Source organism: Pleurodeles waltl, chromosome 8 (genome assembly GCF_031143425.1).
Source record: "Pleurodeles waltl isolate 20211129_DDA chromosome 8, aPleWal1.hap1.20221129, whole genome shotgun sequence".
NCBI classification, from domain to species: domain Eukaryota; kingdom Metazoa; phylum Chordata; class Amphibia; order Caudata; family Salamandridae; genus Pleurodeles; species Pleurodeles waltl.
The window spans coordinates 1,384,880,885-1,384,896,628 of NC_090447.1; the positions used below are offsets into that span (position 1 = coordinate 1,384,880,885).

The following is a 15,744-nucleotide window of genomic DNA, read 5'->3' on the forward strand; positions in this document are numbered from 1 at the left end:
ACAAGGCTCAGCACTGAGCCCCCTCTTTTTAATATGTACCTGGAGCCCCTAGGGAGCTTAGTTGAATCCTGGGGCCTCGGTGATTTCCTACAGAGATGACATCCAGCTTCTCCGATCTTTCCACGAGAAGGATTTCCTGGCCCTTAACTCCTTTAAGCTGTGTAAAATCACCGGGCACTTGGATTATCAGTAATTGTTTTAAGCTTAATTCTGATCAAATGGAGGTCCTCTTTTTTGGAGCTCAATACTACCCTGACTCATGCAGTTGTTGGCTTTTGTAGCTGGAGCCTCCCCCCTCCCCCTGCCTCAACTGCTAGCAACTTGGGGATTATATTTGATTCAGAACTTTCATTTGCACCCCAAGTTAAAGCTGTATCTGCCATCTGATTTGCTACCCTCAAATCCCTAGGGAGAATAAGACATCTAGTACCAGAGGACACCCGAAAGACAACTGTTTACTCTTCAGTGACTTTCAAAATGGATTACGCCAACAGTCTATTATTTGAGCATGTCTGCCCATTTAGCACGACGCCTGCAGATTGTGAGAAATGCCGCAGCTTGCCTGATTCTGAAAATTCCAGCACATCAATCATTAATACCCCACTTATCACAGCTTCACTGTCTGCCTGGTGCCAAGTGAGTCCAAGTCAAGGCTCTTACCCTGGCCTTTACAGCCCCTGCTCATAAAGGCCCTTTATTAAAAAAAAATCAAGGCATACTTTCAATCTAAATCCCTGACATCTAACAGCCAAAAACGTCTTCAGATTTCTCAGGTGCGTAAAGCAATAGAGGGTGGAAGATCTTTTGTGTACCTTATGGCTAAGCTCTAAAATGCCCTTCCACTTAGCCTTTGGCTACCTTCCTCAGAATTCATTTTCAGGAAAAACTTGAAAAAACGTATTTTTAACTCTGCCCTCTAACTTCTTATCTGCTCCAACCTTTTGCTTCTAGCGCGGGGACGCTCTTTCGGAAGCAGAAGTGCGCTTTACATACTCTCTTGTATTGTTCTATATATTTTTTATTATTTTTTTAAATTCCACACTTTCCAATCATTTAACTGGACAGCATTCCAAAGGACCTTGACAATTCTCATAGTAGTGGAATACTGACTTTATCCTTTTCGTACTTTCCATGGTTTCTTTACTTTGCCCCACATTTATGCTTCTGCATCAGCACTAGAGAGCCTCTCCGAAGATCATATTGTTTTTTTGATTTGATGTGGGCATTGATTAATCATTTTCCTTACATCATAAGCAGACACACTGTTCATTTTATTTACTTCCAACCAATCATAATTACACTTGGTCCTAGCACCTCTTCCACACATGACTTCAAAAGGGCCAGCCCCCACCACACTAATAACTGAAGTTCTGAAAGTCCAGACAGTTTTCTTCACTCACAGCTTCCAATTCTCATTAATGCTATTAGCAAGCTGATTATCATCCTTAAGCTCTCTATTATATCGCTCTATTGTTCCATTCCTGCTGGAAACCTAGAGGGACATGGTACGGTGTTAAATGCCTACTCTTGAAAAGTAACTTGTATCTTTACTACAAGTAAACTGTACCCCATTGTCCTGTATTTTTTGTGCCGGTAAACCCTCATCAGCAAACAGTCCATCTGTAAAGTTTAATTCTGCATCAGTATCAACTTAAATTACCAGTTTGATTACCGGCTGTCTTGAGAAGACATTTATTAGTGGAATAGTATGCTTAGATTGAGCTTCTGTTGGGATCATAATATCACTTACCACAGTATCTCACGACTTCTTTGGGATGTTAGGCTCACGCATACTCGATTTAAAAGTAGACCAAGATTTACCAGGATTAGCACAAACTATAGAGTTCCTTACCAACCACTCTATATTCACATAAATCCCAAGACACCAAAGCCTTTTCTTTGCATCCCGTTTCATTTTAACAATACCATAATGGCCTTTATGGCTCAGATTGATGATGATCACTTTCAAAGTATTAGGGGATACCACTTTATCCCCCCTTTTAAGCCACAATCCATTCACTATTGATTCATTCCTCAATTCCCATATGTTTCAAAGCACGTTTTAAAGCACACTTGCTTGGCCAACCATTTAACACATAGCAGATAGTTTCCTTTCCCGGAACATCTTCCGCTTTGAAAATAAAGTCTTGTAACCTCATGGACATTCTGGCAATTCTTCTGGAAGCCTTAATCATACCTTCAGTGTTCAACAATTTCAGCAAAGGTTTGTGGTTTGTACGACGTGCCCATTCTTTAGACCAGACAAATAACCTGAAATGTTCAAAAGTCCATACACTAGCCAGGGTCTCCTTTTTGATCACACAGTATTTTTCTTCTGCTGAGGTCAAAGCACGTGATGCGAAAGCTATCGTGACTGCTTCTCATCACTATACCCTACTGGCATCTGTAGTGACGATGCTTAACTCCAGATCAAAACTGTTTAAAGTTGGAGCTCTAGAAATAGCATTGTTTATGTCTTCTAAATTTGCCTGGAGGAAGATGGTGCAAGTTGATTTTGATGTGCTCTTTAATAATTGCCTGGTTCTAAAGATTTTATGCGCAAAATGTTTGACATACTTGGCATAATATTCGGATAACTTTAAAAAGAATCTTATCTCATCTTCATTCAAGGATGCTGGTGCTTTAAGTATTGCTTCCACTATGGACTTTTTGGGTTTAATCCCCTCTTCACATAATACATGTCCCAAATAAGTGATGGGTTTCATGGTAAATTTACATTGTGAATATTAGACTGTCAGTCCCTTGTTCTCCAAGATGTTCATTATTTTCTGTAAAATATCATAATGTTCTTCTTTGTCCTTCCCAAACATTAGGATATCATCCTGAAAACAGCTAACATTTTTCATTTTACCAAACAATTGGTACGTTAACCGCTGAAAATCGGCATCTGTGGATGCCATCCAAACACCATCCTTTTATATTGATAACATCCTACAGCAGTGATAAAAGCTATGTATCGTTTACAGTTTTCGTGCAGTGATAATTGATGGTACGCACCGCACAACTCTAATGTTAAAAACCATTTGGTACCCTTCACTAAAGTTAATATTTTAAAACATTTCAGAAGAGGAAAGTTGTCAACAACAATATTGTTATTCAAGTGGTGTAAGTCCATGCAGAGCCTTATTTTGCCATTACAACACCTTGCCACCACCACAGGAGAAATCCACACTGCAGATTCAGCAGTTTCTGTTACATCAACAGTAACCCGTTTCTTCAGTTCTTTCTCAACTTACTACCTCAAGAGAATGGGAATGCTCCTTACCTTGTGAACTTTAGAAATTGCCCCATCATTCAAAACAATTTTATGATGAAAATCAAGTAGATTGCCATTCTCACCACTGAAAACATTTCGAAGCTTCTTGAGCATGCAGTTAGATGTACACACACCATCCACAATCATAACAGGCTCAGGACCATTATGATTCAAAATCATATATGGGGGTTTTCCTTGGTCGTGAAAACCAAGCACCAAAGGACTTTTCTTAGCTACATATAACTTGCTTATAGTCTTTCTGTTCTTAAATCTGAAAACCAGGGTCCTGTACCGTAACAGCTCTGTTCTCTGACCTGTGAAACTTTCTTGACTAATATCCGGCTCATTCAACATTGCACCCAGTTTCTTCACAAGCAGGTTATGCCATACTTCATCATTAATAATCATATAAGGAGTACCCGAATCCGCATACATGCTAACATTGACTCCACTTATACTCACAGCACATAATGATTTCTGTCTTTTAGTATTCTGGTCAGTCACATTTAAAACAAAGGACTCTTTTCTTTCTGTAATATTACTCATTTGATTATCCTCCTCATTCTTATTCTTATTGGAACTGCCATCATCCATGCATTTCACTTTAGGTTTATTCTTCTTTCTACATACCCTGGCATAATATCCCATCAAACCACAAAAGGAACATTTCTACTTAAATGTTGAACATTTCTTGTTATACGCTAGTTGAGATTTGCTACCTCAACCACAGAATATTAGATTTTCCCTTTGTCTATTTTGTTCTTTATATTTAGCTACACCCTTTTTAATTTAAATGGGTTTCTGATCTCTACTATCCTTCCCTTTAATTCTTCCTAAAATGTCATCATGACTTTCCTTTACAGAGCATTTTATCGCTTTCTCACTTCTAGACATTTCAGCTTCCTCACAATGGCAAGGATTTCTTTGAGCTCTGAATTCCCACTAACTCATAATCCTTCTTGATAGTTTGATCCCTAGACTGCTTGCCAACTTCATCCCTAATGAGATCTTCTTGTAAGTTGCCAAACCCACAGTCTAGCGATAACTTTTTGAGAGCAGCAACATATTTGCCAATCGTTTCATTCTGTTCTTGTTTCCATAAAAAAAAGATTTCACCTAATAATGCAAATGTATACATTGGGTGCAAAATTACTAAATTAAATTGCTAATGGCTTGGCCAAACACATTAATATTGTTTCCTCCTGCTTCCTTTGAGGTTCTCATAAACTTTTATCCCTCTGTTGCATCCAGTGCAATGTGGAATGTTGAGGTTCGGTTCTGGAATGTGGGGAGTGTCAGTTCCACTGAGACGCTGTCCTGGTTAGATGTATTGGAATAAAATCATTACTTAATTCTGAGCCATCAGACTGGTTCTGGCTTCTCGTCATTGGTGACGAGCTGTGTAACTCACCATGACTTTAGGGAGAGCCACTGGAAGACCCTTCAAGAAGCAACACTAATCGTGTGAAAACTAGCTGACATTTTTGGCTGCAGGTGGCAGCTTTGTTGAAGTTCTTGACGGTTGTGGGATAAGTGGGGGGTTTACTCAGTTGAAAGACTTGATACTGGTAAATTATTGGTGGCGATTGTGCCCTTTTCAGTACCCGTGAGCCACTCCTAGCTGTGTTTATCGTGAGCTCGAGCCGCATCACTTGAACGTATGCTTTCTATGCTCTCCTGATAGCATTGTTACATGTGTCATTTCTGTTGGCTAGTAACTCTGTGTTCAGGAAGGAGCCAGCACATATATATATATATTTACAGCATCCAGAAAGTTGACCATGCTAAAACACTGTCTTGGTGCTAAAGGAAGATGGATATAAAAATAAAAACGATTCCACTTCTTGTGGATGATGAGGAAGAGGAAATCGAAGTGGATGAATATGACAAAGCAATGCTTCAACTGAAGCTGAATCTTGGAAAAAGAAGAATGAGGTTGTGGAATGATTCCTAAAAGGAGCCAATTTCTGGGTGAATCTGTGGAAACTTATGTTACAGGTTTAAGGTCACTGGTGGCCACATGCAATAAAAAAGAAAATGTATGTACGAAATGCTTAGAGACCTATTGGTGTTTAAGGTTAATGATAAGAAAGTGCAGGAAGGGTTATTGAGCACATAAGATTCAACTTTGCAAATGGCGGTTGATATTATGAAGACCACTAATGAGGGTTTGATCGAGTTGGGATCAAGAGAAAACATTGAAGTGATGAAAAGAACAGAAGTGATAAAAAGAATGAGCAGTTTAAACAAGAGGATGCTATGTGTGCACCTACTGGAGTTGGGGATAGAAGTATTGTGATGTGCTACAAATGTGGTCTAAAGGGTCAACATGTTCTCGCCATGGATAACAATGGCGCTGTGCTAAGCTCCTACCTACTAGACCGGTGCCTAACTAGGTCGATACTGGATATTCAATATAATGAGCTATTTATAAAAAACACAATTGTAAATAGAAATGTTATTCCACGAATTGTATTCCATAGTGTTTTATTTTAAAGAAGGTTTAGTATCAAAGAATATCAAAGGTTATTAACATCTTGTTCCCAATCTATGTGCCTTCATGGCATGGCTTAAGTACATTATAGTCCACAGTTACAATCAATTTCAAATCCAAAATCTTCAGTGACTTGAGTCCCATCCCCAGAACTCATCAGTAGTACTAGTGTCAAAAGTATACATTTTCAGCCAACACATATTTTGCAGCGATACATGCCCCTTCTTCAGGGCTTATCATTAAGAAGTGTTGCAAATTCAGGGCTCAGAAAATACACTCGACCACTAGCGTTGGTGAGTCTTAAATGATCAGGTCGAGCTATTTTTAATACTTACTCCGTCCCTTCTGGCGAATTGACACTAAACAGGTGTTCTGTTCAGTTGAAAAGTGGAGGGGCAATAAAAGACACCTTTAAATCTTGTTCTCACGTCACATTCGCTCTGTGTTCACAGACAGAGGTCAAAAGTCAGTTTTTCCTACAATTAATTTTCCTTCTCACTGCAAAGTTCCAGGACTTTGTAAGGTGAACTGTATGACCTACTGCTTAGAATGTAAAAAGAAAAAGAAAAAAAAAGGATATAGGGTGTCGGGTTTTTCCTAACACACAACATTTAAATATTGAATTCAACTGTGCAAACATTTCAAAATATATTTCAGTAGTTGTGAATGCCCTTTTTATGAGCGAGCACAAAGTGCTCCGTCCATTCTGTAATCTCTCTTTGGGCTTTAAACCACTCCCATGCCACGTCAGTCACTTACATTGGTTCGTGGGCTTGCCTTTTAAAGTCCGCTTGCTTTCATTTGTGAAAGGCATGCATACGTCATGCCTTTTCCGGGGTTTAGCCCACTGACACAGCACCGGTAAAGTACCAAAAACATACGAGCTCGATGTTTTCAGCCTGGAGTCCGGACTACTTTATCTGTTTATTTTACACGCAGAACGATCGTGCTGCATTTTACATAGCATGATCGTGCTGCATTTTTTTTTTTTTTTTTTTTTTTGCTTTACAACGCTAATAGCTCTAACTCGAACAAATGCGAGACCCGTTGCATTGAAAATGCTTGTTTATATTTGTGTGATGGGAAAAATATTAATAGGATGAAAACAAATCAGAACACTTTACATGATGATGTGAAAGGATATGTTTTCTGAAACCCAACTTTCACAGACTGTTACACTATATAGTTTTATCAGTAAAGCTGCAGGTCAGTGGAGAGGTTTTTGGGCATTTCTTGGAAAGTTACTTTGTGTAGATGACAATATGTTACCACATCATGGTTTAGTAATGTATTGATTAAAATCGAGTGTTTAAACAAACTGAGAAACACTCCTGCCCCGATGGCAATGTTGTTAGTAAACTAAAAGTCGTCCCAGGTGATGTGGGCTGGACCTCATGGGTATGTGGGATAGATTTTTGTGATGCACGCAGCAAACTTTAGTCTACGTAATCAAACAAAAGAGTTTTTTTGTAGTGCAGAAATGCTGAGCTCACATATTTGAAGGTGCAATCATATGTGGGAATTAAGAAAAAGGAAACTCTGTAAACTATTTGCCTAGGAATACACAATTTGAGACCTGTTTACGGGTCAAGCACATTTACAGTTAGACCGAGTAGATTATTTAAGTTACTCGACCTGCAGGTCTGGTAACGTTTTTATGATTTTTCGAGCTTCAAAGGGAAAGTAGTGCAGGTGTTCACGGACAATACTACTGCCATGTAGTACTGCAACAAACAGGGTGGAGTAGGGTCCTGGACCTTTTGTCAGGAGGCACTATGCCTCTGGACATGGCTGGAACATCAGGGCATTACCCTGGTGGTTCAACATCTGGCGGGTTCTCAACACCAGAGCGGACAAACTCAGCCGTCGATGCACAGCCGATCACGAATGGCGTCTCCATCCGGAGGTGGCGCATGGTCTCTTTCTGCAGTGGGGAGAGCCGTGGTTAGATCTGTTCGCCTCCGCAGAGAATGCACAATGTCAGCTATTTTGCGCGTTGGAGTTTCTGAGGCGGCACTCGCTAGGAGACGCTTTTCGTCTCGAGACGAACTCCGGCCTCCTTTCCGCCTATACCACTTCTGCCCAGAGTTCTCAAGAAGATCAGTAACCACCAGGCCCAAGTCATCTTGGTGGCTCCGGACTGGGCATGGAGAGTCTGGTATCCAGAGCTATTGAGCATGTCCATCGATCCTCCACTCAGACTGCCTCTTCGGGTGGATCTTCTGTTGCAGCAACAGGGGACGGTTCTTCACCCGAACCTGTCCAACCTCAGCCTTCATGCGTGGAGATTGAGTGGCGACAGTTGACGACTTTTGATCTTCCACCCGAAGTCTGCTGTTGTTATCTTGGCAGCCAGACGTCCCTCCACCAAAACTGTATACGCCTGTTGTTGGAATAGTGCACCAACAAATCTGTTGATCCCCTTTCTGCCCCTCTATCAGAGGTTCTTTTGTTCATTCTTTCTTTGGCCCAGTAGGGCTCTGCTTTGGGGACCCTTAAAGGGTATTTATCTGCCATTTCGGCCTTCCTTAGGTTACCTGATCAGCCCTCACTTTTTAAATCTCCTATTGTGAGTAGATTCCTAAAAGGCCTTACCCATTTATTTCCTCCCACTCCATTTATCATGCCTGAGTGGGACCTCAATCTTGTCCTTACTTATTTAATGTTTACTCCCTTTGAGCCAATGCACAATTGTCCCCTTCAGCTCCTCACCTTCAAAACTGTCTTTCTTGTTGCCATCACCTCTGCTCGCAGGGTGAGTGTGCTTCAAGCCCTTTCTTCTAAACCTCCATACTTGTCTTTGCACCCTGACAAAGTGGTGTTGCGCACTAAAGCTTCCTTCTTTCCAAAGGTGGTTAAGCCTTTTCATGTAGGCCAGTCCATCACCCTGCCTACTTTCGACGCACACCCACATCCTTCTCATGAGGAGGAGAGACTCCACCATCTGGACCCAAAAAGAGCTTTGGCGTTCTATCTTAATCATACTACAGATTTCCGGGTGGGCGATCAACTCTTTGTCGGGTATGTGGGTGCGATAAAAGGGAAGGCGGTGCAAAAACGTACCATCTCTCGATGGGTACTTCTTTGCATCAAAATGTGCTATGCTTTGGCCAATAAGCAACCCCCTGAGGGCTTGCGTGCTCATTCCACGAGAGCAACTGCTGCTTGTTAGCACGCAGAGTTCCTGTCCTGGATGTCTGCCAGGCAGTTACGTGGTCGTCCCGGCACACATTTGCTAAACACTACTGCCTAGACAGTCAGGTCCTCAGGACGGCTACTTTGGTTGTTCGGTCCTGCAAGACTTCCTAGTATGATCTTTGTTCGCAGCCCACCTCCGAGGATGGCATTGCTTGGGTATCTATTCTAAGGTAAGGAATCTGCAACTGGAAGCCTCTATCAGATGTACAAGTTACTTACCTTCGGTAACAAAATATCTGGTAGAGACATATTCTAGTTGCAGATTTCTTACCGCCCACCCATCCTCCCCGCTTGCAAACTGATTTCTAGGGACAGAGATTCCCCCTTCAAGTCCTTAGCGCTGGCGCACCAGTCTCCGTGTTCTTAGCGGCTCTGCGCTATTGGGTGGAAAGTCGTTAAAAGAAACTGATGTCACTGCGCAAAGGCGGCATCTATGTACCACTCCCGATGTCATCACGGCAACTAGACGCCAACGACACCGCGGAGTCGACCGACACGCAAGGGTATTGCTCGAAGAAAAATCTCCGGATCCAGTCAGACGCCTGGGGAAATTCTAACGTAAGGAATCTGCAACTAGAATATGTCTACCAGATATTTTGTTACAGAAGGTAAGTAACTTGTACTTTAGGTGTAATTTCCCACGGGGAGCAGATAGAGATATGAAGTTTGGGGTTTCTGAACTCACAATTTAAAAATACATCTTTTGGTAAAGTTGGTTTTTGAATTGTAAGTTTGAAAATGCCACTTTTAGAAAATGGGCATTTTCTTGCTTATCCATTCTGTGCCTCTGCATGTCAGTGGAATACACTTCTGGTCAAGATGACGGTTGGACTGTTGGTGAATTCACTCTAGACAGTCACACAAAGGGAGCTGAGGTGTGTCCTGCATATCACGATTGGTCTTCCTGAGCTACAGTGGTTGCAGGAGCTGACACTTGCACCTGAATAGGGCTGTGCGTGTCCTGACGCAAAGCAGTCTCCAATCCCCTGGAGTGTGTCTGGTGCCAGGGTAGGGAAAGGCAGGGTCTTGTGCGCTATAAAGACTTCTCTTTGAAGTTAGCCTACTTCAAATACAGAAATAGGTATAAGTACTGGACCTTTGACCCCTCAAAGTTAGAATCCTTCTGGTATGAGGACATTCTGCCAGGAAGAAGAGCTGGATGTTGTATGAGGAACTGCTGCTGTGCCTGTTACTCTGCTATGCTGGCCTGCTGCTTGCAGCTTCATCCTGGGAGTGAAAGGACTAGACTTTGCTTTCTACATCCTGCTTCCAAAGGTTCTCCAAGGGCTTGGACTGAGCTTGCCTTCTGTTAAGAAGTTTCAGGGACATCAAGGACTTCATCTGCCAGCACCTGGGTTTCTTGATGAGTCCTGACTTTCCAAGTGGTGCCAAGTCCAGTTCCTGGGCCCTTGGGAGTGAGTGCTGCTGCGCTCACCGGAGCTGTGGTCCCTGTTGAGTGCAGTGAGTGATGCAGCAGGCCCAACGCTGTGGTAGTGCGTCCGAAGTCCTGCCACAGTGCGAGTCCAGAGCGCCCATCCATGGCACCCGACTCCACGCATCACCTGTGGCCCAGTAGCATGATTGCGACACCGCAACGTCGACCAACACCTCGCATCTTGACCTTCTAGATTTATCGCCCCCTGGCAGGTCGTAAGGAACTGACACCTCGCCACCGACGCCACATAACCTCCCTTGCAACCATAAGAAACTGATGGCTCACCTCCCCGATAGCAGTAAGGAACCAACACCTCACCTCCCCGATAGCAGTAAGGAACCAACACCTCACCGGCTCCAGCAACGGATCCCGGACTCTATGCAACACCTTTGTTTAGTCATTTTCCAAGGTACTATATCTGGGGTCCATGCGGGCACAGTGAGGGGTCGCGAGTGGCGTCAGACTTTTGGGAACGACTCCATCAAGACGTTGTGATAGCCCCAGTTGGAGCTATTGTGTTTCTAAGCGGTATACAAAGATTTAATCTTTGAACATTTGAATCTTTGCTTGTGTATGTTGGTTTTTTGTCATTTTGGTCTTTTTACTCAGCTAAATATCGGCTATTTTTCTAAAGTGGTGTGAAGTACTTTCGTGGTGCTTTCAGAGAGTGTGTGTTTTTGTGTGTTTTTTTTTTTAAATGTTTTTTTTTTTGTTTTTGTTTTTAAACAAATTGCCTCTGAGATAAGCCTGACTGCTTGTCCCAGGCTACCAAGGGGATGGGCAGGGGTTATCTTAGCTATGTGGCCCCCTTACCCTGATTATAGTGAGGGTCCCTACTTGGACAGGGTGCAAACCACTGCCAACTAGATACTCCATTTCGAACATTTGTGATCAGTGGTGAGGATAGGACTTGTATTTGTACTTGACATACAGTGATTGGTGTACACTACTTCCATATTGCAGACCACTATGCAACCACATAATGTTTTTTTTTTTTTTTTTTTTTTTACTTTTGGCCTTTTCTTTTTGCCTTCTGGAGTTCTTGTGTAACCTCTAAGTTTCGTCCACAATCATGTCTGTCTGGTGAGCCATCGGTAGTTATAGCAGATTTGGTGAGGCTGGAGACCTATACAGTGGATGTGCAGCATTATATTTGTGAATGTCTGAGAAGTCACTGAAAACTGTGAAATATCCCCCTGTGGTTTCGGATAAGTCAGATGGTCTGTGGAAGAAAACTGCTATTGATATGACAGGCCCATTGTTTGCTTTCGGTAAGTGTCCCAAGTATGCCATGGCTGTTGTGGATTATTCTTCTTAATTGCCTGAGGTTAGGTTCATGGAGCAAGTCGCACCTGGAACAGTAGTTTCTTTTTTGTGTGAGTTGTTTGACAGAGAACAAACAAGTCTGAAGTCATTATTTCTGACAATGGTTAACAATTTTTCCAACGATATGAGGGGATTTTTCCTGAAGTACAGTATTTAGCATATTCAGTCGTCTGTGTTTTACCCTCAAAGCAAAGGTTTGGTTGAGAGCTGGAATAGAACCCTCAAGGGGAGGCTGCAACTGGCTTTGCCTAATAGAATGGAATGGAGAAAAGCAGTGAGACAGTTAGTATGGTCTTATCATATCATGCCCCACAGTGTGAATGGTGAGTCACCGTTTTAAGTGAGGAGAGGTCACAAGTCGCATGCATTATTGTCAAAAAAGTCAGAAGAAGAGGTTATTCTGGATAATGTGACTGATAGGTATGGTGTTGGCGATTGGGTTCAGGATATGAAGGGACACAAAATAAACAAGTGTGAATCTAAATTTTCGCCTTCCCGTCTAGATAAGAGGATGAATAAATATACCTTTGTACCCAGTGATAGGAATGTTTGGAATCACATTAAAGTGAACATACCTGATTAGCTTAAATGTGTGGAGGAGATTCCTGATTTTAGTGGGAAGGGTTCGATTCAAGGAGATGGTAATTTGTAATTGTATGGAGCTTAAGGTTCCAGGAAGATTTATGGATTTCATTTTTCCTTGAAAGTGTTACTCTAGGATGATTTAATTGTTTTTCTGTTATAATGCATCACATTTTCTTACCGATATTTGTTATAGTTAATCTGGTTTTATATTTGTTTTGTTTTATGATCAGATTTTCGTGGTACATAGTATATTTTCTTATACTCCAGAATGCTATGTTTAGTTGTTGGGCGTCTTACATCATTCTATAATTTGTGATTATTTTGTGTTTGGTTGGGGAGAAGGGAGTGTTGCATCCAGTGTAATTTGGAATGTTGATGTTGGGTTCTAGACCGGAATGTGGGGAGCAGTAGGTGCAGTAAGGCACCCTTCTGGTTAGATGTATTGGAATAAAACTCTACCTGTTTAGAGTCATCAGTGTGATTTTGTCATCTTTTTACCCTTCGGGGCCTACTGAATGGAAAAAAAAAAAAATCCTGTTCTTTTGGTTACCTGACATGTTAGTATCTTTATCAATTGTCTCCAAATAGTTCAGGAAATAAGATTTCTATTCTGCCCATTTCATACATGGCTCACAGCCAGCAGGCCAAAATGGATTAGGAGGAGCTTAAAAGTATGTTTGTGAAGACATCTAGCAGTCAGAAAGGAACCAGGGAGAACTAAACTGTGGTCTAGTTCAGTGTCCCAGCTTCTCCTCAAGGGACTAGTTCACTGTTCGTACTTCTCACAACTGAAAAGAATTTAATTCCACGTTCGAATGCGATGAGAATCCTAGTGTACTGTATTCCACATATCCAATTAATGTCAGGTACGTAGAGAAAAATAAAATGTTCCACCAAGACTGACCTTGAGATAAAGTTTAGTCCAGTGAACTCAGCGTAATATTGGCGTCCACTTAGACTGAAAGTGCTCTCCAGCGTTTCCTGAATGCAGCAAAAAAAATCCCCAAACAAAGATGGCGGAACGTGACTTAAGCAGCGTCACGTAAAAGAGTCAATCACTCAGCCTCCATGTAGATACAATAGATACAGGATGAATGCAGGAGTGGGACTCGATGTTTGATGAGGGAAGCCTTACATCAGCGCTTACTGGAATGCTCTCTTATGCAGGTAGGAACTAAAATGTGGCAGAACACTGATTTGAAAGACGCAGGTGAAAGTTACAATGAAACCCTTCTTGCAAAGTAAAAAACCTTCCAGAACAGCTCGTCAGGTGCTCCGCCAATGCCATTAGCAAAGGAAAATGCTGTGACGTATTTCATAAAAATAGCATTCTAGGAATTCGGACAGAAAAATAAAAATGGCCCAGTTCTCGCATAGGTTCTTGTAGGTGTTTCAGTCTTCATCGCCAGCATGTAAAGTATGAGCGATAAATATATAAATAGAAATAGTGCGTTATTCCAGCACTCAAACACCAGCCAACATTAGCTTTGTTGGCTAGTCTCACAGAGTGGCATTGTGTCGCGAGGAATGTTCTTGTACATCCGTTCCATGCATGGAATAGCTGAAGCTCTTTGAGCCTTCAGGGATTTTTCTGCTTAAAAGGATCCGGCCCGTTGCTCTGGGCAGGTGCTTGCTAAGAAACTGGAGTTTGTTGCTTTACTGGATATTATAATGTGTCCATTTTGCACCCTTTCACTTTTACACCTTCTTGCTGTACATGTATTTGTCTCGTACAGCTCCCCCCTCTTCATCCCTTTTTACTGAGTACCCCTCACACCCCAGCTCCCCCTTGCCCTTATGTTTTACTGGTTTCTGACTTCTCCACGGCTTTGCTACCTTATGTGGATGGCAGACACTCTGACTGGCTTGTAACATGCAGGTGTTTTTTTATGTTTGTTAAGTCGAGCATAGCAGCGCGCAAGCACTGCTTTTCCACGAGTTGGTATCTATGTGGGCTTTTAACCACTCCCACCGCAAGCCCATCACTTTCACTCGTTGTGGGCTTGCCTTTCAAAAATCCTTTGATGCCGTTGGTAAATGCTTTACGTTTGACCCGTCTTTGGGCCGTTTTGTTACCGCCTTGGCCATCCACTCTGTTAAACTGATAATTGCACGTTTGCCCATAGGTTTGACTACGAGCGAACTTCTTTTTCCTTTTGTCTCTCTCCTTCGCGCTCATGCTCATGGCAGCTGTGGCTCTTTGAATCGGCTTGCTTATGCCAACCGTTTTACTTGACATTTTCAATTAATGTGGCAAGAAAAGTCCAGTTAGGAATTTACAACTTTAATAGCTCTAACTCGAGCAAACGCGAGACCCACTGCATTTCAAATGCTTGTGTTTTTTTGTTTGGTTTTACTTATAGGTTGTGTCCTTTGCGTCCATAATGATTTTAGTGCAATAACGCTGGGTCAAAGGGGCCACCCGGTGAATGTCAAATACATCTCACAACCCAAGCAGACATCACCAAGCAAAGCAACATTCTCGAATGCTTATTGTACGTGATTGTTAGTGATGCAGACCAGGGTAAAGAGAACTGTTTTTTTTTTTTCCTCTCTCTTCTGGGTGGCTCTTTTAATGTTGTGTTTGATTGGGCGTGTGTGAGGTGGAGGGCGTGGCTAATGTATTCTTATTTTATATTTTTTTTAATTGTGGTTTATTCTGAGGCCTTTTATGAGGTCAACGCAGTTTCACCCCTTTGCCCCGATTTGATGCAAGACATTTAGTTGTGTTTAATTTTTTTGAAAATTATTTTGCATTGAATGATCAGTAAATTGTTTTTCGGCAGTTTATTTTGAGTTATTTATCTGTTGACATAAAATGTGTCCTTGCCCGTGTTTGTGACTACAGGTAATTTCAGGCAACATGAAATGTATTTTTTTGTTTCTCTGAGTTTAGGAAGATGACGATGATGATTCCGATGATGACAGCGATGATGAAAATGCAGCTCTTCAGGCCGAACTTGACAAAATAAAGAAAGAGCGCGCAGAAGAGCAGGCCCGCAAGGTAGGCGCTGCTATTATTTTGCATCCGTGTGTGGTAAAGCGCTAGTTTCCACAGCTGTTTAACAAAGCAACATGCCCTCTCAGCCTCTCCTTCACTCTGCGCTCAGACGTTCGCTTTAGATGACTAGACGGTTTCAGTTGGTAAATAACTTTTTAGTCTCCTCAGGCAAAGGGCAAACAAAGGTTTGTGATTATTTTTTTGTATGGAATCACTAAACAGTCTATACTATGTGTCAGTAAGTAGGACAAATGTATTCTCTGTAGCTAGAATAAGGAAAATGGGTCTGAAGTTTGCTTAAGTAAACTTTATAGGACTTCAGCTTAGTTTAATCACGGCTGCTTGTGTTTAATGGGTTCCAGCGTCGGCAAGAAAGTGTTCAAGTCCGGTATTATTTGGATATTCTATTCTTTTCTAAACAATAAAAC

At 41.9% G+C, this 15,744-nt stretch overlaps 1 protein-coding gene across 3 annotated transcripts in view; it reads left to right on the forward strand.

Annotated features, from left to right (window-relative positions):
- The window catches only part of CWC15 (CWC15 spliceosome associated protein homolog), a 163,598-nt gene that overhangs the window by 95,231 nt on the left and 52,623 nt on the right, over positions 1–15,744 (forward strand). For all 3 annotated transcript variants that reach the window (XM_069202413.1, XM_069202412.1, XM_069202414.1), the window contains one exon: positions 15,212–15,319. In XM_069202413.1, coding sequence (XP_069058514.1) covers positions 15,212–15,319 — 108 coding nt within the window. The remainder of the gene's footprint in view (positions 1–15,211; positions 15,320–15,744) is intronic.